The sequence below is a fragment of the Equus przewalskii genome, chromosome 5 (genome assembly GCF_037783145.1).
Source record: "Equus przewalskii isolate Varuska chromosome 5, EquPr2, whole genome shotgun sequence".
Classification (NCBI taxonomy): domain Eukaryota; kingdom Metazoa; phylum Chordata; class Mammalia; order Perissodactyla; family Equidae; genus Equus; species Equus przewalskii.
This window is the reverse complement of record NC_091835.1, coordinates 20,266,094-20,291,810: the sequence shown is the minus strand read 5'-3', so window position 1 is coordinate 20,291,810 and position 25,717 is coordinate 20,266,094. Positions and strand designations below refer to the sequence as shown.

General features: G+C 58.1%; 1 protein-coding gene across 11 annotated transcripts in view; it reads right to left on the bottom strand.

Moving 5' to 3' along the window:
- DGKD (diacylglycerol kinase delta) overlaps nt 1-25,717 on the bottom strand; it is a 109,231-nt gene that overhangs the window by 11,135 nt on the left and 72,379 nt on the right. For 10 of the 11 annotated variants that reach the window (XM_070618577.1, XM_070618578.1, XM_008527814.2 and 7 more), the window contains 21 exons: nt 24,733-24,839; nt 24,217-24,342; nt 23,941-24,043; nt 23,115-23,277; nt 20,315-20,423; nt 16,953-17,092; nt 15,948-16,032; nt 14,664-14,758; nt 14,459-14,558; nt 14,102-14,375; nt 12,502-12,651; nt 11,516-11,644; nt 10,200-10,296; nt 7,360-7,470; nt 5,348-5,444; nt 5,064-5,171; nt 3,936-4,049; nt 2,803-2,937; nt 2,338-2,489; nt 644-755; nt 467-559 (listed from right to left, as the gene is read on the bottom strand). In XM_070618577.1, the coding sequence (XP_070474678.1) occupies nt 467-559; nt 644-755; nt 2,338-2,489; nt 2,803-2,937; nt 3,936-4,049; nt 5,064-5,171; nt 5,348-5,444; nt 7,360-7,470; nt 10,200-10,296; nt 11,516-11,644; nt 12,502-12,651; nt 14,102-14,375; nt 14,459-14,558; nt 14,664-14,758; nt 15,948-16,032; nt 16,953-17,092; nt 20,315-20,423; nt 23,115-23,277; nt 23,941-24,043; nt 24,217-24,342; nt 24,733-24,839 (2,600 nt within the window). The remainder of the gene's footprint in view (nt 1-466; nt 560-643; nt 756-2,337; nt 2,490-2,802; nt 2,938-3,935; nt 4,050-5,063; nt 5,172-5,347; nt 5,445-7,359; nt 7,471-10,199; nt 10,297-11,515; nt 11,645-12,501; nt 12,652-14,101; nt 14,376-14,458; nt 14,559-14,663; nt 14,759-15,947; nt 16,033-16,952; nt 17,093-20,314; nt 20,424-23,114; nt 23,278-23,940; nt 24,044-24,216; nt 24,343-24,732; nt 24,840-25,717) is intronic. The other variant, XR_011539830.1, reaches the window with a different exon arrangement.

Here is a 25,717-nt window from a genome sequence, read left to right as displayed (position 1 = left end):
GTGATCTTTAGCATGTCACTTCGCCTCCCTGGCCTTCCTTGTCCTCATTTTTTAAACCAAGAAGGCTGGCCAGGCCATCTCTCGGGTCTCCCTGTTCTAGCTTCCGCGATTCAGTAAGACCCCACGGTCCTGCTTTCCCGGGGCTGGCCGAGTGAGGCAGGGCAAGAAGCTCTGCGGGGCTGGGAAGGGCCCGCCCGCCTGCCAACGGTGCACAGTTCCACCCTGCGGACTTCTAAGGCAGGAGTCTGTCTACAAGGACAAAGGCGCTCCTGACATAGGGGTCTGACCTGCCGGAGAGGGCGTGGTTGAGATGTGGCCAGAAGGGTTTGAGTGCCAACCACTGGTCAGCTCAGACAGCCTCTGAGGTCCCTTCCAACCCTGCGCCTAGAATTCTGGACTAAGACGTGCCACCCTCCGTGTGACCGCGGCCACCTCACACCAGCGAGGGCTGGGCCCCTCCGCTCACCAGGGCCATCTTCCCGGCCAGCAGCAGCTCCGTCTCGCTGCGCAGGGCTTTGATGTTACTGACCATTTCCAGGACGAAGCTGCAGTTCAGCCCCTGGGAGGAACCAGAACAGATACGCATGTAGCAGGTCCGAGGGCTCCGCGGGTGCAGAGGAGCAAGACCTGAGAAGCGCAGCACCTCCATGGTTCTGGGCTTGCCGTACACTCGGTCCATGGACTTGGAGCTGGCGTTGACGGCGTGGGCGAGCTCCTGCTCCATGTCTTGATGGGACTGCGCAATCTCCCGGATGCTAGAGAGAGGGACATGGCACTTTCAGACCACGAAGGGGCGGCTTGTGTCGTCACCTCGCCTGAACACACGCCTAGGCTCAGCCCCGAGGGCTGACGCGGACCGTGGCTCGGCCACGGGGACCTTGCCGACAACGCCGTGACCGACGGCAGACAGCAGAGGACTGACGTGGGAAATGTGATGTCCAAATCCAAGTTTTTCTAGAAACTCGACCAGAGAGGAAGAAGCCCAAAATGAGACTGACAACTCGTCAGACAGCAGCTGGGAAGCAGCAGTTTGCAGGCCCGCTGCGTGGAGACACCACCTTGGAGGGAACTGTGCCTGCCAAGCTCTGTAAGTGGGGATGGCAGGACCCTCCTCTGGGGGGACAATCCTGGTTTAACAAGCAGCTCAGACCCCGGGACACAGCCCCAGGCAGCAGCCCCTTGTCCTGAGGGACCCTCGCAAATACCAGGCGGGGACAGGGTGGACCACAGCGAGAGCCGAGAGTCAGGGAAGTGGGCTTGTCCTGACCCTGGGGACACAGGGAGCCACAGACGGACTTTAAATAGACAACGACATGGCCAGTCCAACCTTCCAGCAGGCCATAGGGCTGCCACAGGCTTTGAGTGGACAGACAACAGTAGAGACAGGAAGCAGCGAGAAGCCTGTTGCACAGCAAGGAATTGGATACATAGTTGAGAAATAACGTCCTCCAGCCAGGTTACTGACTGGGTTATGGGGGAGGAGCTGGTTGGTGGCCTGGGCGTGGAGCAGAGGTGGTGCCAACTACCTGACTCAGAACACAGTGCACAGGACATGCTCACAGAAGGACGTGGGGCCAGAATGGAGACACTGAGCATAAATGCCTACAGGGCACCCGGGCAGCTACTGACCTAATGCCCAAGAGCCTGATGGGTGGGGAGAGGGTGTGAGAAGGATGGCATGGAAGGGCACGCAGAGCCCACGGTGCTCCCGCAAGAGCAGAGGAGAGAGCAAGGAAGAAGCGGAGGGGTGGTCAAGGTGCACAGGTGGCGAGCGGCCTCGGGGCGGGAGAGCTGAGGCAGCGGGTGGGCGCAGATGAGAGAGAGGCGGATGGCAGATGAGGAGGGTCGCGATGTGGCCACGGAGAGGGCAGGCTCAGCAGGCTGAAACGATCTCGCCAGAGTGAGGCCTGATGGCAGTGGACACACAAGGTGGTGGGGAGAAAGGACAGCGGCAGAGCGGTGACCTCCATGTGGGAAGGGTCACAGTGGCTCCAGGAGCCGCTTCTTGAAGGTCGAGTAGAGAGGGAAACACCTTTGGCTGTTCTCTCTCTTTTTTTTTTAAATAACCACAAGGTTCATTTTTTAACAACAAATCTGCTCTCTAGAATAAAGTAAAGGCGGCAGTAAGGGGACTGTCCTTCCTAGGAATCCAGGCACGTTTTAACACCTACGAGCTGGCTCTGAAACAAACCACAGCTGAGGGCAGGCAGGAGGCCTGGCTGGGCCTCATGAGGGAGGCAGGCCAGCCAAGGAGATGGAGGGACTCGCGCCTGTGTCCCAGCGGGGGCCCAGGTGCCCTGGGGGGAGGAGGCGGAGCACACGGGAAGGAGAGCCCACCTGTGGATCAGCGCTCCCGCTGCCTGCCCAAACTGGTCCATCTGGGTGGCCTCTTCCTCAGACAGGATCTCCGGGTGCAGAGAGAAAGACGGAGCGCGAGGCAGTTCACACTTCTGCTTGTCTTCCCAGGACTTCAGGGTGTTCTCAAACGCCTAGGGCACAGGAAGCGAGCATTATATTGTTGCCTGCGCCCTCGAGAGGGGAGCAGGCACCTGCCAACAGCAAACACTACTGGGCCGCTGCGGGGTAACATCTACAAAGGGAGGCAGAGTTCTCCTTTACGCTGGGGGAGGAGGAACGGTCTCGGAAATAGCAGCCCTGTTCACTTAATCTTTCCATCTAAAAAATCAAATTCCTAGAACAACACATTAAAAACCCCAGCTCTTCTTGCGAAAGGGGCACGGTGTGCCAGCAGGCGAGCACTGGGACCCTGCGGTTGGGGCCCCCGCCAGCAGCCCTCCTCACCCTGTCTCTGGTGAGCGTCTGTGCCCGGTTCTTGTGGATGATCCGAATGTACCCCGGGGGCTGGATCCAGGCCTCTCCGTCCACCTGCACAGGGACGCCCTCATCCCCCAGGATGGAGATCTTCACCGTGCGGCACTGAGCAAAATCACAGCTGTTACTCATGCACCGAGCCGAAGCAAGGAGCCTTAAGAAAGGGGCCTTCCTGTCCTGCGCACCCCCGCATACGCCGGCAGGCCTCAGGGGACGCCGCGCCCACAGCCGCCTCTCTGTGGTCACAGCATCCCTGTCCGGGCATAGCTCAGGGAACCCAAGGGTCTGTCCCATCTGGCCCCGTCCCTCACCCAGCACTGCATCTGTGATCACAGTGAGAACTCAGAGGCTGCACAGGCCCGGTGTGGGGACTCATGACAAGCAAGAGCCGCCAGGTCCCTGGGCGCGTGCACACCCTCTCAGCACAGAGCAAGCACCCACTGAGTGGCTAACGATGCCCATCCCTCTGTTTGATGACAGTACTGCCTAAGAGTTAAAACTGACATGTAGGCAGCCTCCCAGGACCGACTGGTACAGCAAGGGCTGGACCACCACAGCCTGGGGCTCGGTCAGCTGGGCGTATCAGCCCCAGAGTCTTTGTGCACGAGAACACCACCCACCTCAACCCACAGACAAACCCTTCTCCCCAGGAAGAGAGGACCCCTGGTCCTGTCTCCCCTCCCGAGCTGGGCCTTAGAGCAGCTGGGCGACGCCACACTTTCTCCCCTGGTCACACAGGCTCGGACTCTGTTCCCAGACTCAGGCTGCCGCTTCTAAAAGCTGCAGGCACAGGGCCAGTTCAAGCCGGGCCCGTCTCGTCTCATCCCACGGCAGCAGGAGGGGTCAGGACACAGTTGGGACCCAGAGAACACCAGGCAGGGAGCTCAAGGGGGACAAATCAGCCCCAATTTGGGAAAGTGGTTTTCAACTGTCAAATACAGTGGCTGAGAAGGGGTTCTGGACCAGGAGGCAGGGCGGTGGGCAGTCCTGGAAAAGCGCCCATCCTCCTGTGCTCTGTGCACCAGGAGGGTGCAGTCTCAAGACTACGGTCTGGGCCAGGCCGCCTCCCAGGCCCCTCCCTGCTCCAGGCCCAAGGCCAGTACCTGGGCGATGCGGTGATGCTGCAGCTTGATGACCCGCGACACAGCCATCTGCATACTGCCAAACACCGCGACCACCTCCAGAATCTTGTCATCGAACGACGGGGCTGCAAAAGTCTGAAGGGCCACCGTCAGGGCTGACCTCTGCTCCCAGTTCCCCAAAACATGCCCCCACATGCGGTGCTCTCAGTCGGGGCCGCTGTGGTGGTTAGAGCCAGCCAGGCCCCCACGAGGCGGCAGGGCACCCTAACGGAAGCAGCAGCTACGGGCAAATCCACTACTGAAGGGGCTCCTGGCGCAGATCCTGAAGCCAGCTGCCCAGCATCAAATCCCGGGTCTGCCACTTACTAACCCTGTGGCCTTGAGAAGTTCCTTCCCTTCCCTCTTCCTCAGTCTCCCCAGCTTAAGACGGGGATGACCATGGCATGTTCTTCACGAGGTGGTTAGGAGGTGAGAGTGAATACATGCACGGTGCTTAGAAGAGGCCGCAGCAGATATTAAGCGACAATTAGTGTTAACTGTCTTCATGAGCTCTTACGTACAGAGGAAGCCACGTCCCTAGTTAAAACCCATCAATGCCTCCCACGGTTCTTAGAATAAACTGCAGCCTTCCTCCCAGGCTCACACAGCCCCACAGGAGTTCTAACTGCCCTGCACTCTGCCCGCTGCACACGGCCATCGGCGAGCCCCCGCCATGCACCATGCCATGTCTTGCTGCCAAGCCTTCACATACGCTGTTCCCTCTGGCTGGAACAGCCTCCCCACTTCTCCCCTCCCTCCACCTGGCCTGGCCAACCCCAAGTCATCCTTCAGGTCTCAGCATAGACATCCCTTCCTCCTAGAAGCCTTCCCAGACTGCCTCAAGTCGGGGTCAGGCCCGACTTCTTCATCACACCTATTTCTCTTACCACATCTGTGCTGCTCAGCCTCCATTCTCGTGAGCCGGGAACCCCACCTGTCTTGTTCTCCACTGTACCCCTACTGCCAGCACAAGGGAGGTGTTCCACCCACCCCTCCACGTCACGACAGAGCACCTGAGAGTCGGGGCCTGACGTGGTGGACACTCCTTGAAGGGGCCACCTCTCTGGTTACTGCCCCACCGAGCCCACACCACCCAGCACCCATACGTACATCATCTTCCTTGGTGCCCCCCCAGAAGTTGGTGCCTCCGGCATAGCTGGGAATGTTGAGGACAGCAATTCCCTGGAGACTGGGGAGTGGGATGGGCCGCCCGTCACACTGGGCAGGAGAGACGCAGGCAGAGGGAAGAGAAGGGAAGCTCGGCATCAAGATGCACGGCCTTCTTCCCCAGTGATCCGTCCCGGGCCGGGCTCCCCAAGGGACTGAGGGCTGGGTGCCGCGCTCCGGGAGGAGAAGGCCAATGGGAGACAGGCCGGGCCCCGGCCGCCGCTCACCTCCAGCAGGACCTTCTGCTCCAGGTTCTTGTAGGTCCTGTGCAGCAGCTCCTTGGTTCCGAGGACCCCATACCACATCATGTTCTTGGTTCGACTCCTAGAAACGAAAAGCAAAGGACTGACACGGGCTTGGCTTTCTCCAAAGTTGACGGACACTGCGCCAAGTGTAGGCACGGCGTCTGACCCCAAGGTGGGCAGACCAGCAGGGCCTCACCACTGTGACGCCTCCGGACAAAAAGGACATGATCGAGCTACGTATCTACGTGATACATGCATAAAGAGACAGTTATTACAGGAAACTCTCCTAAAGAGTGACATTTCCCAAGAAGGTGAGCATACCCTGAAAGGGAAAAAGTTGACATTACAGAACCACACAAAAATTTATAAATCAGGGTTTTTTTCTGACTGTAAAATTAGGCCTTCCACAGAAAATGTGGAACATGCAGAAAAGCACAAAGGAGAAAACAGTCCCCAGAATCCCCACAGTGGCACGCCCTGTGGATGAAGGCGTTGGCCCGCTCCGAGATTCCTCCAGGCACCAGACTCCCAGGGAAAGGACGGGCTCGCAGTCTCCTGACTGACTGTTCCCCTCGCCTGCACAGAAGGCTCTGCGCCCTGAGGAGGACCCTCCACGGCGGGCACTTCCGTCCCGGAACCCAGCGCGTGAACTCCTTGGCCCGGACGCGGCGAGCCTCCACTCCTGAGCTCCTGAATTCTGGCAGGGCCTCTCTGCCAACGTGCCCGAGACATGTGCTTCGGGACAGACCGTGGAAACAGACTCCTAAGCAGACCCTGCCCGAGCTCTGGCTACAAACCCAGGGACGGTTATACCAGGGCGCACCACACGTGGACCTGCTCCTCGCTATTTCACTCTGCTAAATCAGGTGCATTTTAATGCCTTTCTCAGATATTTTTGGACTAACAAAGGTGTTTTAAAATGATTCGGGTTCCCCATCACATGCTGGGTAGCAGGGATGTCCCTGGGGACCCCTGAGCCATTTCCTTCCACTCAGGAGCCCCAGAGCTCAAGGATATTTTGAGTTCTTAAGCGTGGTTTTGTTTTCCTAGAAATTTCCAACCACAAATAATTTGGGCAACTCCTCGGGCGTGAGTGTGACTCCCTCCATCCAGCTGCCCCAGCGGTTCCCCCCCAAGTGACAGCGGCACTGTGCAGGGGCCACAGACCAGCCGGGGCCCGCGGGCAGGTCTGCAGGCTCTCCAGGAGGGACCTCCGACTCCCGCACTGACGGCTGTTCTGCCCAAACTCCGCCCCAGCTTCTCCCCTCTAGCCCTCCTAGGACGCCCAAGCCAAACGGGCTCCTCCTCCAGGTGATTACTGCGGGGCGGGGCAGCAACTGCCCACCGCCCGCGTTCCACGGAGGAGAGGGAATTCCTACTCAGCCCGGGAAGAACGACTGAGAGGGGTCCTTCCCACTTCTCTCCACTCTCCCAGGCCAGAGGGGCGAGTAGATGGGAATTCAGGGGAAGACAGTGAACCCCCCCAGCAAAAGCCCTCGGAGCCTCTCAGGTGGCCGTCTTCCTGCAGAGGGATGCAGCCTCGTGGGCCGTGTCTGAGACAGCTGGTGTGGCGATGACACACAGACTTGCTCACCAGTGATGCTGGGACTCATGGACCCGGCACAATAACTTCACAGCACACCTCAGGCTCCCGGCCCTTGACAGCATCACCACAGACATGCCTTTCAGCAGAAACCCAGCCGTTCCGATCAACTACAGCCACTGGTTTTCTGGTGTTGCATGTGCCCCGATCTGGTCAAGCCCAGGGGAGGAACCCTCCTCCAGGCTGGCTCTCAGACTTCCACCTGCTTCCGCCCACATCTTGGGAAAGCACCTCCCTTTGTGACAACGAGGCAGTCAGGCTCTGTGTTCATCTTCGGCCTCAGCACTCTGCACACCCTCCAACCCACTGACTCCAGACTCCAGAAGCTGCCCTGCTCCCTGGAAGGAGCCACAAGGACACGCAGCCCGTGTGCGCACGAGGCTGTCCCCACCTGCACTTCTCCGGGTGCTCGTCTCGCTTGTTGTTGAAGTCCAGGGAGATCTTGGCGTCCAGGCCGATGCCGAAGTAATTGTTCATGACACACTTCTCCGTGTAGCACTCCCTGCAGCGAGTGTTCAGAGCAGTTAAAGCAACCCTGTTAGCAGCTGTGTTTCACAGCCTCCCAACCTCTAAGCATCTCTTCCTGAGGGCAAAACGGAGAGCTTTTTAGTTTAGGTAACAGCTTTACTGAGATATAATTCCCATACCTCATAACTTACCATTTAAAAGGTACAAGTCAGTGATTTTTAGTGTATTCACAGATCACGTAACCACCACAATCAACTTTAGAACATCTCATCACCCCAAAAAGAAAGCCCACAGCCTTTAACTATCGGCGCCCCTCCCCAGCCCCCAGCAACCACTAATCTACTTCCCATCTCTGTGGACCTGCCTATTCTGGACCTTTCATATCAATGGGACCCACAACGTGTGGCCCTGTGTCTGGCTCCTTTCACTGAGCATGACAGTTGCAAGGCCCACTCGTGTTCGGGCCTTCCTCTCTTTCAACGCCAGATACTATCCCACAGTACAGGTACACTGCATTTTGTTGATCCATTCACCAGGGGATGCACACTTGGGCTGCTTCACTTTGGGGCACTAGTTGTGAATGCTGGCACCCACGCGCTAGCGTGGACATATGCTTCATTTCCCTTGGGGATGTGCCTAGGAGGGAAACTGTGGCACCACGTGGAAACCCTAGGTTTTGAGGAACTGCCAGATGGTTTTCCAGAGTGGCTGCACTGTCTTGTGTTCCCACCAGCAACATCACACCTGATGATGAAGCTGGTGTGCACACGTGCATACACGCACACATGCTTGAACTCTGGCTCTCCAAACGTTCCCCAGCCTCCCTAGACCCCAAACCAGTCTCCAAAGCTGAAACATCAGCCCTGCCCCAGGGCCGCAACGCTTCCCTCTCCTCGTCCTGCTGAGGAGACTCACTCCACTCCAGCTTCTCAGGCCCTCCACCTGGCAGCCCTGCCCCTGCGGCTCACCCGGCTGCTGCTAAAGCTCCCCTGGGCCTCGCCCTCCTGCCACAGGAGCCAGACCCCCATCACCATGGCCATGGGGCTCACATCTGGGCGCGGGGGGCCCTGGTGTCCCTCCAGGGCAGACAGTGAAGGGAGGAGCAGCAAGCAGGCAAGCACATTGCTGGCAGTCCCCGTGGGAGTGCCCACACAGACTCTGCAGGCTTGGGCCCTGGCTCTACCACACCTAACAGGCTTCGCAACCTGAACTGAGCAGCGACAGGCACACGGATGTGTTTTTATAACACATCTAACCCAAGTGCTAACAGCTGAGTGAGAGCAAAGCTCTGGGACAGAACTGTTTTCTAAGCTGGAGACCACGTGCTGACCAGTATATAACTCCTGGGAGGAGTGAGGGGTCCAACCCAGAAAACCAGCTCGGGGACAAGGGAAGGCACGGAGACACCGGGCCCGGGGCTTGGGGAAGAGCGGCAGCAGCTGCCCGGGGAGTGGGAGACGGCCCGGCACCCAGAGGCCACCGCAGGCAAAGGTGGAGTGACCCAAGTCCTGGGCCCATGCGGGACAGCTCTGCCACCCTACCCCAGGCGGAGGGAGGAGTCTCGACCTGTCTGAGAGTGCAGACGGAAGAGAGACCAAGACCTCAGCTGCCAGACGTGGAGCTCCAGCGCCCTCAGACAAAGGAGACAACGACACATCTAGCTCAGGAGGCCCCTGTGGGCGATGCTCACGGGGTCTCCGGCTCTGGCCTCACTGAGGGAAACAGCATCAGGAAGGGTGAGGACCAGAGCCTCAGACAGAGCTGGAGGGCGGGCCCAGGGAGGGGCAGACAGGGAGGCGGCAGGTCAGGCAGAGCCAAGGATGCTGAGGTTTCCAGGCCGGCCAGCGCCTGGCACCAGAGGTCGGAACCGAGGCAGCTCTCTGGCAAAGTGGCATGGTAGAGGCTGCTACTCTGCACACTTCCAGCTCTGCTCTCCCAAAACCCAGAGTTTCTGTAAACTGCACGTTTCCCACTGTTACTCACCCCTCCCACGCCAGACACACACGGTTGGCAACTTTTAACCACTGTCGCTTGCCGCTAGCTGCCCAGAACTTGCTATCAGCCAGCAGAAAGAAAAACACAGAAGACTGGGTTTTCTATACGTTTGTCTCCACAACGGGCTCTATCTACACAGGAACAGACTCCGCTAAACTGCCGGGTAAAAGCCCTCGCTGCCTTGGAAAGTGGGCGGAGGACGCAGCAGGAGGGGCACAGAGCAGCAGCAGAACGTGCTTCCCCACACGTCTGAACCCAGGGCCGTCTCTGCAGGCAGGGCAAGGGGAGCTTCCAGCCCGGGGGTCTGACTCCGCATGACTGACCAGGGAGAAGAGGACATACGGGAGAGCAGCAGAAGGGCCAGAGGGGAGAAGGAAGGTTGTCAGGAAAAGGCACCAACAGGGGCCCAGCCAAGGACACTGGAGAGTGACAATGTGGCGGCGACAACGAAGAACAAGTGCAAAGATAGCTCCCGGCAGGAGTGTCTGAAGCTGCCAAAAACCCCAGGACGTTAGGTAAGTTGAGAAGCCACTGGCACGTGGCTGCTGTGGGAACGAGCCGGGACCGGCCCTGCCCTGTCACCGGAAGCTTCCAACCACGCTCTTTAGCTGAGGCTTCGTGATGTCTAGGCTTTCCTGATCAGCTGACATCAACTGGAAAGGGATCACCTGGTCAGCTGTCCACGATTTCTCCAGTTAAGTCCCCACTGGTTTTATATGCCCCTGCTTTCTTTCAACGACACGCCCATGCCGTTCACCCCATACTCACAGGTTTTCTGGTTCAGAGTTAAAGGGATCAGCGTTAATTAACAAGCGACTGATGACTGAGCCGCCAGGCAAGGAGCCGGACATCCCAGGCCGCACATCTGTAAGGAGAGACGGCGCTGGTTGGTGGCCAGAGCTCAGATAGACCTGCGTCTCGGAGGCCGAGGGACGCGTGTCCTTCAGAACGTTCCTACAATTAAACGTTTCTAAGATAACGTATGGATATAACCAAACTTTGACAATGAGTAACCTCAGGTCAAAAATAACCATCATCAACCAACATTTATAGAACAAAAATAAATATACTGGGTGGTAGAAACGAACACCTATGAGACATGTAAAAAACGGCTTTATAAAGACAATTCCCATCAAATGGAAGAAACTCTCCAAAATGCTCTCTCAGCATAACTAATCTTAAGAGTCCAGTCGTACAGCTTTGTGAGGCGAAATTCACGAGAAATCGTTACACATCGAGGAAGCCTCAAGGTCCCTGCACCAACTTAAAAACATGAAACCATGAACATCAAGGCAGAGGTGGACCTGCTTTTGAACGTTCTGCTAATCCACCCCTTCCAGGAAAATCTCTGTCACTGATGAACCAAATACTTCCCATCAGCCTCATTTCCCAAGGGCTTCTGGAATTTTCTCTATATTCAGTTGCGATTCCTTAGAAATTGCCAAATCACTTACAGAAGCAGATGGCGTGGCATGTGCTCTACCTGGAGAGGGGGCCTCAGACATCTACGTGAGCTGGTTAAGCGAGTCTCACGGCAGTTCAACCCTTTGTACCATCCCTTCCTCTTGAAGACACAGTGTTATCACAGTTCCCAGAGGGAAGGAGCAACAGGCCAGATCCTGGGCAAAACGACAGCCAGGAAAGGAGGACTGGCCCCACCCTCCTGGCAGCGGTGTGCTCCCCCTGCCATCAGCTAGAGATAACGGATGATCCTGCGGGCTCCCTATCACAGCCTGCCTGCCCCTTCCACGTGGGGCAACTCCTGTTCTCCTTCAGCACCCAGCTCAAGTATCACCTCCTCCAGGATGTCTTCCTGGGCCCCCCGGCAGTGATTTGGGTGCTGTCTGCCCTTTGTAACGCCCTCTGTGATACAACATTGAAATTCCCTCTCTCTTTCCCATGGACATATAAACTCTTGGAGGACGGGGACCCCATCTCATCGATCCCCACAGATGCAATGCCAAAGCAACAAGCCTGGACCTTGCAGATACACAGGTTAGCGCCCCACCTGCACAGCTCCCACAGACACAAGGGGCCGCAGAGCTGGCGCTGTTGGCCCCGGCCCGTCTGCGGGGGACACTCACGCGGGAACAGGATCTTGGTGTTCAGTGCTGGCAGGCCGTCCCGGTTTCCTGACTGGGGAGGGAGAGAGGCAGAACTGCCCAGCGACAGACTTCCTTTGCTTATCAGCTTCTCACACGGGGACTTGGACGCTGGGGAAACATAGCAGAAAGCTGTGGGACCGTCAACACAGAACGAGACTGGACCACTGGGGGGCTCGCTGGAGAAATGACCGAGCGAGGGCCAAGGGGAGCCAGGGACGCCTACAAGCCACTGGTCAGCCCCAGGTAGAGGGCGCGAGACAAACCAAGAGGCCCAGAGAGAGCAGGAGGAGGGAGAGGGTATGGAGAGGCGAGGGTCTGGATTCCTCTGGAGGGTGACACGGGCCCACGGGTGCTGAGCGGACACGGAGGAGCTGTGGGAGCCATGCCGGGCAGGGCGAGTTCTGACAGGGAAGGACTGGGGAGCAGCCTCTTAACAGACGCCTCCCAGCGGCTTGTCCAGGCTATGAGGGAGGGGCCCTGCTCCACACCAGGAGCCTGCGCCAGGGGCCGTTCCAGGAGGTCAGGGGCCCCAGGCGGACGGCCCAGGGGCTGGGCGGTGTCCTGGCCAAAAGGCCAGGCCAGGCCGGCTCTGGCTGCAGTGAAGAGCGCATGTGCACGGCCCCTGGCCGGCTGCAGCCAGGAGGCCCTGCGCCCGGGTCAGGAGCCACGTTGCGCAGGGAGGACCAGCAGACCAAGACCCACTGGGTCTGAGGTGCCCAGGGAGGCTCTGAGGGAAGCACGGTCCTCAGCAGCAAGGCTCGCTCCCCTCCTCACCTGGCCTTCACTGACAAACCCACCCCGCAGGCGGTGCACAGACCAGGCCGTGCACCCCGGCTTCTCACACCGCCAAGGGGCCAAAGGATCTGTGAGAAAGCATCCCCAAACTTCCCTCGGCGAGCCTTCTGAGCACCGCCAAACCGAAAGGCCCAACCGCGGCGCTCAGGGCCACCAGGGCCGGCTGCTACCTTTGCGGAGGCTCCGGCCCTTGGCCACCCGGCAGCTCTCGCTGTGGCACACTCTGTCGTCTGACTTCGGGTCTTTCTTGTCCTCCGACTGAGAGAGACCCAGGACGAAGCCCTCCTGCTCCTGGGTCTGGGCGTTCTGCTCGTCGACAGCTGTGCAGGGAAAGACCGTTAACAGCTGTGGCTCTTAAGCCGCAGACGCCACCAGACTGACGAGCCCCCACAGAACACGCGCTCCCCCCTCCGCCTCACAGACAGATTCTTCCTCAGATGTCCTCTCGGCCGAGAGCTGAGCCCCCCAGGCTCCCACCCTGTCCCTTCTCTCCTCCCCAGTCCTGGCACCCCAGCTGCAACGGGCACGGCACTCGTGGCAGCAGATGCGGAGACGGAGGACAGAGAGCCCGGAAGATGTGGAGAGGAGGAGAGCGACGAGCAAGAGCCCAGAGCAGCCGGGGGGAATGCTACGGGGCCCACCTGACCGCCAGCCCGAGGGCGGCGGGCACACAGCAGTGAGTAGGTGGAGGTCATGACCTTATTCTCACTGCTGTAAGAAGCAGATCCGCCTGCTCAGAGGGCGTGAGGGCCGAGAAAGGGTGTGAAGGGAGTGAAAAGGAATAATGAGAGGGGAGACAGACCAAGGACAAGGAAAAGCCTGCTGAGGGGGCTTTCGGGGTCTGAGTGCGGTTGGAGACAGTGAAGCCGCAGGTCAATGTGGTTTTCTAGCATTCTCTTGGAAGCTTAGCAAACCCAAGTCCGGAAAAGGGGAGTGACCCACCAGGCGGGTCTTTAATCCTGTGCGGGTCTACCTCCCTCCCCAAGGCTGACACTGGACACTCGGCCCTGGGCCCCTCCCCCGCCGCGGCCAGCCCCTGCCTCGGCCACCATGGTGCAGCTGCTCCTCCCACTTCACTGAGCGCCACCCCGTCTCTCAGCCTCCGAGCCCTCGAGGCAGCTATCCCATCCTGGCCTCTCTTTCCGTCCACTGCCCAGGGCCTCACCCACCATTGCTGGCCCCAGCCCACCTCTCTCCCAGGCACAGGCCCTCCTCTCCAGGCATCCTCAGAGTGCCTCAGCTCTAAGTGCCAAGGCTCGCCTCAGCACGTGCCCCACTGGGGGCAGCCCCACCTCTCCCTGGACGAGGCCGCGCTGCACACCCACACTGCCGCCCGCCCCCCTGGGCTGCCCAGGGCTAGCAGAGTTACCACAGGTCAGGACCCTCCCAGGGAGCAGGTCCCTGCCCAGGGGTCAGTTTCCCCCACATGCTCCCTGCACATGCCCTTGAAAGCAGCCCCCTTCCAGCAGCAGGGGCACCCTCTCACTCTGCCTACCACTTTCTGGAACCCTGGGGCACTGCCTGCACGGCTGGCGTCTTTCCTTCAGACCCGGGCAGGGGAGCACAGAGGAGCATCCCCAGTAGGCTCTCAGGTGGGAGGGGCCGCCTCGTGCCAGGTGGCCTGGAGGTGACGGGACAGGCCGCAAGTGACCTCGGGCTGTCCGGCTTTGGCCTACACAGTGGATACCTTAGTCCATTGCCATGTTTAGGGGAAAACTGGGAGCCCAGGACCTGCCTGAGAAAGCTGCCTCATTATTAGAGACCAACTACCTTTCTCTGTGTGCTCTATGATCTGACGAATCGCCTTCTTCAGGCTGTTGGCTCTGAGCATGAGCTGCTCCCGAGGCCGGAAGATCTGTGGCCGGGCTGGGCACGCCGAGCCCACCGAGCGGTCCCCAGTGGGGCCACAGCCACTGCCCGCCCCGTCTCCATCTTCTGCCTCCTCGGCAATGGTGGGGGGTGGGGTGGGCAGAGAGGACGAGGCCTGGGACTCGTCGTCCAAGGTCTTGAGGAGGGAATCCAGCTTCTCCTTCAGGACAGAGCACTGGACAAGAAACAAACGCAATGGAGGGGATGGGACGGCTTCTCCGCCCTGACCGCTCCCGCCCGGGTGCCCAGAGGACAGACCTTCTTGGCCATGACCTCTGCCTCCTCCGAGCTCTCAGTCGCCTTCTCGTAGGCCTTTCCCACTCGAGCCACGAAGTCCTTCACCGTCTCACAGAGCACTCTGTGGAGGAATGCAGAAAGATCCTTCTAGAGAGACAGTTCTGGCGAGGAACCAGGTGCCTCGTGTGGTTGACCCCTGGCTCCCCGGAGGCCGCCGGACACTCACTTCGCCGATGAGATCACCACCGAGTGCTGGTCAGAGGTCAGGATTTTAGAAAGATGGGCTGCAACCGAGTCTTCATAGAAGAGAATTTGCTGCACCTACAATTGCCCAAAACAGGGTGGGGTGACTGTCAGTCTTGGCGATTGACAGCGCCATGACAGAGCCCAGGGGATTCCTCACCCACTGCCCCGCCGGCCAGGCCTCCCACGCTAATCTGAGACTCGCCGGGGCTAGCTGGAAGATTGCAAAAGCTTCGTCGAGCTGTGGACAGATGGATCTTACAAAAAAGGACACATCAATAAAATCTTACGAACAGCTCGTGCTTCTTTAGTCTGAGGTTCACCACCACCGGCCAGTGCTAGAACTACGATCTGCAACCCCGTTTCATCCGTACAGCAGCCCGGTCGATAGGCAGGGCCCCGTAACTGAAGTTCCACCCACAGTGGACAACACGTTTATCCCCCTGGTTGGGAACGTGGCCCTGGCCCCGTCCTCTTGGTGTAAACTCTCCCCTTCACCCCTCACCTCTGCCCGCTGCAGCAGGAGCTCTAACCCTGTGTGACCAGCCCTCTCTTTAGCCCCCAGGCCGGGGTCAGCGAACTTTACCAGGCCAGACAGTCAACAGTCTAGGCTTTGCACACGTGTTCTTCCTCTTCAAATGTGCAGACCACTGTCTGCTCGCAGGCCACGCCAAAGCAGGCCTGGCAGGAGTGGCCCGGGGCTGTCGTCTGCCTACTGCTGCCCAGCCCACTGTCCTCTGTCCTGGCGGGGAAAGGGCCCCTGGTAGAGTCCTCCCTCCTGCTCAGCCAGGTGGGGACGAGCACAGGTACGTGCCCAGCGCCGCCCCCGTCTAGGCAAAGTCTAGGCCTGAAGGAACCATTACATCACAGAAACTGCCATGAAAGGAAACCAGCACAGGCTCGCTGCGAGGGCGGACACAGAGTGGGGCAATGGAAGCGGTCATGGAGGAGGGGGCGAGAGTGGGCCTGGGGCTGGGTGGGGGCCACGGCAGTAGAGGGAGCAGTGAAGCGTACGCTGGGAGAAGGGGCAGTCCTAGGAGACCGTCGTCACAAAGGACCCCAAACCCTGGGATAACCCTGGGAAGCCCCCGGACGACCCCAAAGACCACGGGGCAGTCAGAACACATGCGGCTGCAGCTCGGCCCCAGGCTGACCCTGCTCCTCCACGGGTCGAACCCAGGGCAGGACGTGTAAGGAGCAGCTCACGGCCACAGGGTGGGGGGCGGTGCGAATGGCTGAGGACTGCGAGATCGGGCGACGGCAATACCTCGGACCCCTCGCTGAAGTCTTCGGTGACCGTGGAGGAGGAAGCCTGCCGGGGGAGTTTGGTCTCGTAGGCCATGACGCTCCACCTGCACACACGGAGAGAGGCAGCCCTCAGCCAGCGGCTCCAGCCCCCAGCACAGGCCCTGGCCCCGCCTCTTCATCACCCTTCACCCCGCCCCCATCAATTCTGACTTGAGCGTAAGCCCTTTATCTTGACTCCTGTCCCACAACTTGGCTCCTGACTTAGCTGAGAACTAACATCACAACCAAGAGGGCATGGCCACTCTGCCGAAGGAGGTGGCAGGTGTCCCATAACCAGCTGCTGCTGGGAGAAAGGGGCTTCCACTTCTTGAGCTACAATAACCCAGCCAGCAGCCGGCTCTCCCAGGTAGCAAGCACTCACAGGCACAGAGGCCTCCCTTAAATGAGAAGAACTGGGAGGGGCAGCTCAAACCGCACCTGCCAATCACAGCTGCGGTCCTCTGAGAGAATGTGACGCACTTTCAACAATACCAATGTGCCACAGGCTGTGGTTAGCGGGATTTCATATGTGTAGCTCAGAAGTAAAAGTAGCATGCCAAAGGATTTTAAACACGTACAGGATAAGTAGGCAAAATGTAGCTGCTTCTAGGAACTGCCTAAGGGACAATGGGATTGCTCAACCGCAACATGGAGGACTCTGCTGACGGGTCAGATCAGGGCTGAGCCGGCAGAGGGGCAGAGCTGCCTTCTCTATGGGCCCCCGGGGATCAGACTGGGCCTCGTGGGAAGACCTGACCACTCGAGGGCAAGCTTCCTAAACTGTTCTGTTCTGTTTTTACCTTTTTCATAATCTGATCAAACGTTAAAGACTACCAGAAAAACAGAATTCCTGCTCAGGTCAAATTTTTACAAATAACTGCAGGGGCCTTATGGTTACCAGGGACCCGGGGCCAGGACACCTGGTCAAGGTGACGTCTCTCTCAGAGTGGCTCCTCGGGTGCAGCCTGGGATGCTCCCCCCTCACCTGTCCAGCATCTTGGTGCTGGCTCTTTCCAGCTTCTCCAGGATCTGTGGGAGCTGCGTGTCATCATCGCAGGCCGAGCCCCAGCCCAACACGCGGGCCAGGTCATTCCCTGTGCCGAGGGGCAGCACTCCCAGCTGGCACTGGAGACAGAACACAGGGGAAGACATGGCATCAACCAGCCTCTTTTATATCTACAACGCTGGCTAAATTCAGTGTGAGTCTGATCTACATTGTATGGCACTGACACTCCAGGCAGAGCCACTAGACAGGACAGTGGTCTTTCTAATCCAACAGAAGATTCCAGGGCTGTCTGACTCCCCACCCTGCCACGGGCCTGCTCCTCACCTGTGGCCACATCCTGACAACCAACCCTCTAGGGCCTCTGTCATCTACATTCCCAAAGTCCCCTGCTTTCCCATTTCACAGCTGCAGTCACAGTCCTGCCCCTGACCGGTGAACGTCTGAGTTCCTGGAGAACCATTCCATGACTCCCCACTGCCTGCCTCCATCCACTACAGCATCACACTCTCTAACGCCAAGCTCATCTTCCAAATAAGCACTGCTGTCCTTCCTTCCCCTAAAACCATCTTCAGTGGCTCTAAGTCCTATCGAAACAGGTACCAGGACACCCACAGTCTGGCCACCAAACTCGAGTACACCCCAGCGCTCAGCCTGCCACCCCCCAGAGAGACCCCACACACTGCTCAGGCCTCGCCACCACCTGGAATTCCCACCCCGGGGCCACCATGGAAACCCCACCGTGCCAGTTCACTGCTCAGCAAGCTCCCTAGACACCGGCTGCCCAAGAGCTCTCCACCCCAACCCCGGCATGCAGGGTGCAGGGAGGGTCATCTACTCTCCCTGGGCACAGCACAGCCTGTGGTCACCCACCCCGGACATGAAAGAGGCCTCGTCACCCTGCCAGGGACAGAGCACTGGACAGAAGTCCCCACCTCCCCGAGGGTGAGGGCAGCAGCCCGTGAGCAGGCGAGGACAAGGAAGGCTGAGCACGGGCAGAAAAGACCCGGCGCCGGCTTCCTAGAGCCTTCGAGAAAGGCTGGGCCGTGGAGGGAAGGCCAGCAGTGGAGAGGTGACCCACCTGCCAAGCCTGAGCTCGGTCAAGAGGAGGGCAGTGAGGAGAAGAAGCCGGAGAAGCAGAGAAGGAAGAAGGATCCAAACTGGGGGCTCTGGTAAGCTGTGTGAGCAAGTCTGGACTCTACCCCAAAGCCACGGAGCCCCAAGGAAGCTCAGCAGGGCAGGGGAGTGAGCGGAACTGCCCGTGGGGAAGGGCGCCGGTGAAGAGTGGACAGATGGAGACCCAGGATGAGCAGCACACGGTGGGGGCCTGGCCACCCTGGGGTGGCAGGACTGATCCCCAGCAATCAGCCAGAAAGGAGGAGGGAGGGCAAGGGAAGAATCCAGAAAAAGAGTCAGAACAACACTCAGATCTCTGGCTTGGACGCCTAGTGGACGATATTTTCAGACTCCGAGGCAAGGCAGGGAGGGCTTGAACGGTGGGCTCAGGGCCGGATGCGCCGGGCCTGAGGCACTAGGAGGCATCTATCTAGGAGGGTGGGGAGAGGCAGCCAGGAAGATGAGAAACACCAAGAAGGCGTGGGGTCCTGGGGAAGCCGGGGAGAGAGGCGTGACCAGAGGATCGAGTGCCGCCTTGACGCCAAAGCAGACCAATGCTCACTGAACGCGGCCAAGCGGATGGATACCTGTCTCCCTGACTCCTGATGAACCTGTAACACCTGGAAGTCAGCGAAACTCAATCCGGGCCTCAGAGCACCAGAGCAGCTTCACCACTAGGGGGCAGTGTTCTCCTCCCTGAGCTGGCGGCCTCACTTGAGCAGACAGGTCCCAGCACACGGGGACCATCCACTCTCCAACATGAAGCCGTGCCCAGGGCAGTACTGACATCAAGTCCACCCACCTACAAAGACCCCCAACACCAGGAGTGGGGAGAGAACGCCAAGTCTCTGAAAAATAGACCCAGATCAGGTCAAAGATTCAGACGAAAAGTATGTTGAAAGCAAATGACAACCTAGAAAACTACGACCCACAAGGAGTTTGCATCCCTATTATAACAATAACCTTTAGAAATCTTTTTTTTTTTCCTGAGGAAGACTGTCCCTGAGCTAACATCTGTGCCACTCTCCCTCTATTTTGTATGTGGGATACTGCCACAGCATGGCCACTGACAAGTGGTGTATGTTTGCACCAGGAACCAAACCCAGGCCGCTGAAGCACAGTGCCCTGAACTTAACCACTAGGGCTATGGGGCTGGTCCCAGACAACAATTCTGTAAAAAAGGTAAATACGTCAATCAGAAACTAGCAAAAAACATGAAGAGGTGATTCATTTAAAATTTCATAGTTAATTGAGATGTTTGAATTTGCCAGTATTAAAGAAACAAAAATAAAAACATGACTTTTTTTGTCTGCTGAGTTGGGCAAGAACGAAAACGGTGAACAATGGACAGCATGGGAAAGGAGAGCGTTATGCAGCCTCAGGAACGTAAACTGGAACAGCCCAGCACACATCAAAATTTGAATCTGGGCGCTCTTCAGAAGAGAACACCACTGGGAAGGCATGGCTATGGTTTTCCTGAGAGCCGTGTTCATGAAGCAGTCGAAGCACCCGTCAGTGGGGAGACGAGCCCACCCAGGGCTGCGCAGCTCCGCCCAGTGGAAACCACCATACCTCTCTGCTTACTGACCTAGAGGGCGAGGTGCGTGCAACACACTGCTTTTGAAAACGCAGGAACAGAACAGCACAGGTAATGAGGCCGCCGAATTAAAACTGCATTACATGTGGTACTGTACACACGCTGATGGAGAGAGGCCTGAAGGCAGTTCCCGGGAGGCGGGCAGTGGTTAGTCATGGGGCATGAGGATGAGGGCACAGGGAGGGGGAAAATCAATGAACACTTTTTTTCACACAGCCAGGAAAATCTAATTTCATCTTAATACAAAAAAAACCTAAGTCCAATAACCCCTAACTCAGACCTGAAGTTGAAGTCCACTTCCGTCTGCTCCTCACAAGCAGGAGGCACCAGGCAGCAGATTTCATCACAACCCAATAAAGAGCCGGGGGGCGTGCAGGAAGGCAGCCCCACCCCAGCCTGGACCTTCGGGGACTGGAATGCTCTTTTCGTAGCTCCCTTACTTCTGTCTGTGAAGTTCCCAATCCTGGGCCCAGCCCCTGGGCCCACGATGCCATCGAACTATCTGCTCTTCCCCGCCCCTTCCCCTCCTGCCTGGAACAGCGCTCCCAGGAGATAAGGAGCAGCACCCGGGACGGCACGGCCTCTAGCCAGGGCACTGCTCTCCCCAGGGCTGCCGTCCACGAGCAGGTACCTGTTTGTGAAGGTTGAGGCTGTCGATTTCAGAGAGGACCCAGCCAACACTGCCATCACCACCACAAACCAAAATCCGGAATGTGTCAAACTTCTGGAATAAGCGTAAACTGCAGAGAAAAGAGAATGTCAGTGAATGAGGTATGGTCTAAAGGACAAATGACAGCCAGCTAGTCCTGGGCTGAGGGGCCCCATCCGTGCCCCTAAGAGCTGACCCTGCACCCCCTGATGTGAATAAGCTCTAGGAGGCCAGAGCCCAGGTGTGTGCAGGCTCAGCAGTTGGGGCCGCCAGGCGCCTGACAGCAAAGGCTCCTCCTGAGGGGCCCTATCCACGTGCTGGCTCCCAGGACCATACAGATGCCGAGGACCTCCAGGCCTTCCTGGAAGACAACACTTGCACTCATCCACCAGAACGTGCCACTCGGCATCCCACGGGTGCCTCCTCGTCCTGGGATTCCTTCCTGGGAGAACGGCAGTGCCACCATCAACCTAGTTATGGGACCAGGCCCCACTGTCCCTTTTGAGTGTAGGTCACCATCACTTCTCTCGTAAACCCTAGAAGAGCCTCGACCTGCTTCACGTCTTCCTCGGGAGCAGCCAATGCGCGCTCCCAGCCTGATCTTCCCAAAACAAGTCTCGTCGAGCGTCCAGCTTTTAGAAGTTGCCACTTGTTGCCAGGAAATGTTCGAACCTCTCGGCCAGCACCCATGGCCCTCCCTGGCCAGCAGCTGCCGCCGTCTGCCCAGCTCCTGCCACTCGCCCGGTGGCCCCGCCACGTTCTCGCCTCTTCGCACACGTGGCGCCCTCTGCCAGGAAGGCTCCCCGTCCCTCCCTACCATTAAATACTAACTCCCCTCACATGCTGGCTCAGCGGAGAAACTGAGACCCCCAGTTGTATTTGTAAGCCCCTTCTCTGGGTTCCCAAAGAATCTGCACACCATCCTGTCAATGTGACAGACCCCTGTCATGTGGGTGACCACCCTTGTGTGCTGCACCCCCAGGAGGCAGGGACCCCACCTTGTCTGGCCCCGCCTCGAGCACAGAGTCTGAGCCAGAGGAAGTCTTAAAGAAGAAACAGGAATCAGCGACGCGGCACGAAACTCAGGGTGGAAATAGCGGTGAAGTCAGGCGGCACCTGACTTTCAGGTTGTGAGAGAAACAGCCACCTGAGGTCCTTCAAGACCCCTGACCTCTCTCAGGTTCCTGCTCTCTGGAGAAGAGGTGACACGTCAAGGCTGGGAATCAGGAAACTAAAGAGGGGCCGGCCTGGGGGCGCAGCAGTTAAGTGCGCACATTCCACTTCGGCAGCCTGGGGTTCACCGGTTCGGATCCCAGGTGTGGACATGGCACCGCTTGGCACGCCATGCTGTGGTAGGTGTCCCACATATAAAGTAGAGGAAGATGGCATGGATGTTAGCTCAGGGCCAATCTTCCTCAGCAAAAAAAGGAGGATTGGCAGCAGTTAGCTCAGGGCTAATCTTCCTCAAAAAAAAAAAAAAACAGGAAACTAAAGAGTCTCCCTAAGTCCTGTCACAGACAGCGTGAGATCAAGGCTGCTTCCCAGAAACAGGTGGCTACGAGATTAACTCCCGCTGCACCTCGGGGGCTCCCTAAGTTGTCCTGACTCGTGCCTGAGCCAACTGCGAGCTGTGGGGTCTGCCAAAATTAGCACGTGATTATTCTCCAGTTCTGCCGAGCAGCCCGCCCTGCCCAAAGCCACGTCAGAGCGTTCAGCCAGCATCCTTGGTTCCGTGCTGAGTAATGGCCTGCACCTGCTGCTATTTCACGACAAGGCGGTGGATCCCTCCATTGGCCCCGTCTCTACCTAAAATGATTCCCCTACAAGTCCAGTGGTGAACGTGCTCTTCCATCCTTCAGTTAGGAAGTCTGTCCGCAGAAACGTGCAGCGGGCCGCCTCCGAGGGAACAGGCTACCAAGAAGCCATCTGTGACCCTTCTCCAGCAGTGCCTTGCTGCAGGCGGGAAAACCAACACCCAGGCCCCAGAGGGCCGGCGCGCTCCTCTGCGCCAGGCGCCCGGCCCTGACAGCAGCCCCTGGCTGCAGAAACAACAGCCTGGGCACCCCCCAGGACAAGACGCACCAGACGAGTCCCGCAGGTGCCTCCCGCAACACACATCTCGCCAGCCTCCCTCCCCCTCATGCTGGGGCTCTCAGAGCTCAGTCCTGAACTGGCGCTTGCAAACGAGGAAGCGGCTAGTCCAAACTACAAAACTTACAGAAACAAACGCTTCCCACAAGCCTATAAAATGTGCAAAACCAGGAAGCACACACACCCGCTCTCCAGCTGGCAGATAATGCGGTAATTACTCTTCCCCACACACAGGCCTGGCTCAACTGAGTGTCCCTGCGCCCACAAGCTGAGACCTCTTGTGTCCTCCCAAAGGAAGACTTCCGTCTGTCCTCGCTGGGGAAGCTCCCTCCTCAGCACTGAGCAGCCTGTGAAAAGGATGGGCAGACCTGAGCCCCCGACATCAAAGGGCGTCCACACTGCCGGACCCGGCACACACAAAGCGTGTGCTGCACAGTGGCAGGCCACACACCACCCCCTGGGTTTAAAAGTGTGTGTGCACACAACTGAAACGCACTTTTGAGAGCTAGAAGGACACACAACTCTATTAAGAGTGCGTCCTCTGTGAGTGGAATGTGATAAGGGGAGGGCTCAAGAAAAACAATTTTTATTTCCTATTTAAGATTTTCTGTACCTTTGAATCTCTTTTTAGTTAGCATGTATTATCTTCAAAATTTTAAAAACTCCAAGAAAGAAGCATCTGGCATCCTACCCGAGGTGCGGTCCTCCATTCATGAGGTCGAAGACCTGGGCGGGGTTCAGCAGCTGCTTGAATCTTCTGAGGAACTTCACACCTTGGTTGTCCCCACTTTTTGAATTGACAAAGACCAACAACGGGCTTGTGCAGGATGGAGGACACGTGGCCTTCCAGAAGCCTGGATGTGGGAACAGAAAAGGACAGAAGAAAATGTGAAAGTCGGAAAGACACCAGGGCCCTCGTAATCTCGTGAGAAGCAGAAAGCCCCAAGGGACGTGTGACTCATTCCACACGCCCAGCAAACCAGCAAGACCTTTCCCCATGGACAGGGAAGCGAGCCCCATCCAGGCTGACCTCACGTCTACAGGATTCTAAAGCTCAGAGAGACCCTGCGCCCCACTGCTCAGTCCCTCCTGCTCCATCTGGCAGAGCTGGTTCCTCAGACACGTGCCAGTTTCCCACTTTCCGCCAACACTTGTTAACATGCCTCACCACACACCACCTGGACAAGGGGGAGCAGTGTCTGCGACTAGCCGGAGACTAGCTGATGGAGAGCACCCCAGAGAAGCAGCATCTCAGGATCAGCTTTTACTCAATAACCAATGGACGCCACGACCTTCAAGTCAAGTCCCCGCCTCCAGTCTCAGCGTGCCCCACAGCCACCAGGATGCCATTCACCACCTCCGGGTGCAAGCCCTCTCTTCCCAACAGCTGGGCCTAAGCTTTTTCCAACCATGTCTCAAAATCACCACTATAACCAGTTCTAGAGTCAGGGAGGGGAGACTGCATGGAGACGGCAGCTTGAGGAAATGGGTAGGACAGGAGAGCGTGCGGTACCCACCATCGGAGTCGATGCTGTTGAGAGCCGTGGGAGGGATGACGGACACCTTACACAGGCCCAGTGGGCACTTGGTCAGTAGGGAGTCTTTACAGGACGTGTGTACCTGGAACCAGAGTCGACGCATCACAAGGGGTCACTGGCCTCCACCACATCCACCAGAACTCTCCCCAGCCTGCAGCTGCAGGAGCAGTGGGCTCTCCAGAACCAGGGAGCAGACCAGGATGCAGCGGAGGGATGAGCCCACGCACGAGCCTGCAGGGCCACGTGCTCACTCACCATGGCTTTGCACCAGAGGCAGCGCCAGTCCTGCAGGCGCAGCACGCTGCCGCAGGTCTTATCGCACACCGTGCACTTGGCACTCACGGGCAGGTTTCCCTCCAGCCACTGGTGAGGCATGGCGATCTGCAACCCAAGCAGAGACGCACTCTAGGGGTGGGCCCCGGGCCCCACGTGTGGGGAGGGAAGCCCTCCAGCAAAAATGCCCCCAAATGAACTCAACCAAGACGTTCTTCTCCACACAAGCCCAGGGAGGGCAGGGCAGCCAGTGCTGTCCCACACCACCACTCCTGCTGCAACGTGCAGCAAGACACACAGGGACTGGACAGAGCTCGGCCCACACTGAGCCCCCAAATACACGGTGGGAACAACTCAAATGAAAACCTGAGAGGAAGAGAACTGAGCCTGGGCCAATGGGGGTGGGGCTGGGGGACTTCTTGCCCCTGTGCTGACAAGAGGAAGGCAGGGTCGGCAGCCCTGGCGCAGGGCCCCGGGGCGGGTCCCCATTATGCATACCCCATCCTCATCCTCGATGATGTCCTTCCCGATGGAGGCCAGCGTGGTCCACTTACAGTTATTGGTTGCACGCACAGCACACCGTTTGTGGGCCTTGAACTTGCACACTGTGGGAGAAGGAAGACATGAACCTTCCAGCCTCGCTCATGACAGTGCTCCCGGTGCTGAGGAGACGGTGCAGTGGGACCGCCCTGGCTTCTGGGAAAGCTGGAAAGAGCACCCGGCACGCCCCGTGTTGTATGCTAACGACGGATACACGCAGGGACTGAGCACGGGAGGCTGGAGGCAGGACTGAAACCCAGCATCCCATGCAGCCAAGAGTCGGCAGGCTTTCTGGAAAGGGCCAGAGAGCAACCAGCTCAGGCTCTGTGGGCCGCACACCGCCCCTGCCCCTACTTCAACCTGCCCTGCAGGACGAGGGCCACTGTGGGCCACGCTCCACGTGTGCATGCTGAAATTTACATTTCACGAGATTATCTGTGTCACAAAATAGTCGTCGTCTTCTCATTTTTTCCAACCATTTAAAATCTGTAAAAACCGTTCTTAAGTTCACAGGCTGTACTAAAACAGGTGGCAGGGGAAGGCACCTGGGGCCACGGTTTGCCTTTCTCTGCTCCTGCCCACTGACCCCGCCCGAACACGGTGACCCTGCCCTCTGTATCTGAAGACAAGTGTAAGCCATTATCCACAACGCAGTTTACCCAGAGAGGGCACAACTGCACTGGGCCGACAGATCCTGGAAATCTCTCCCCTCTGTGTCTGCTGTGCTTCCTCTCCATGTCTCCTTACTACCAGGTCCTTTCTCTTTCCTTGGTGCCATTACTATCAAATGTAACTTATCAAAGGATCCTCCGTAGGTAAAATGAGTAAGCACGGACTCACAGAAACCATGTTACTCCTGATTTGCGGTGACTAGGCTTGGATTTCTGAGGCTTTGTCAAGTCAAACCTCAGGCTGCCTTTCCCAGCAGAATAACATGGTTCGT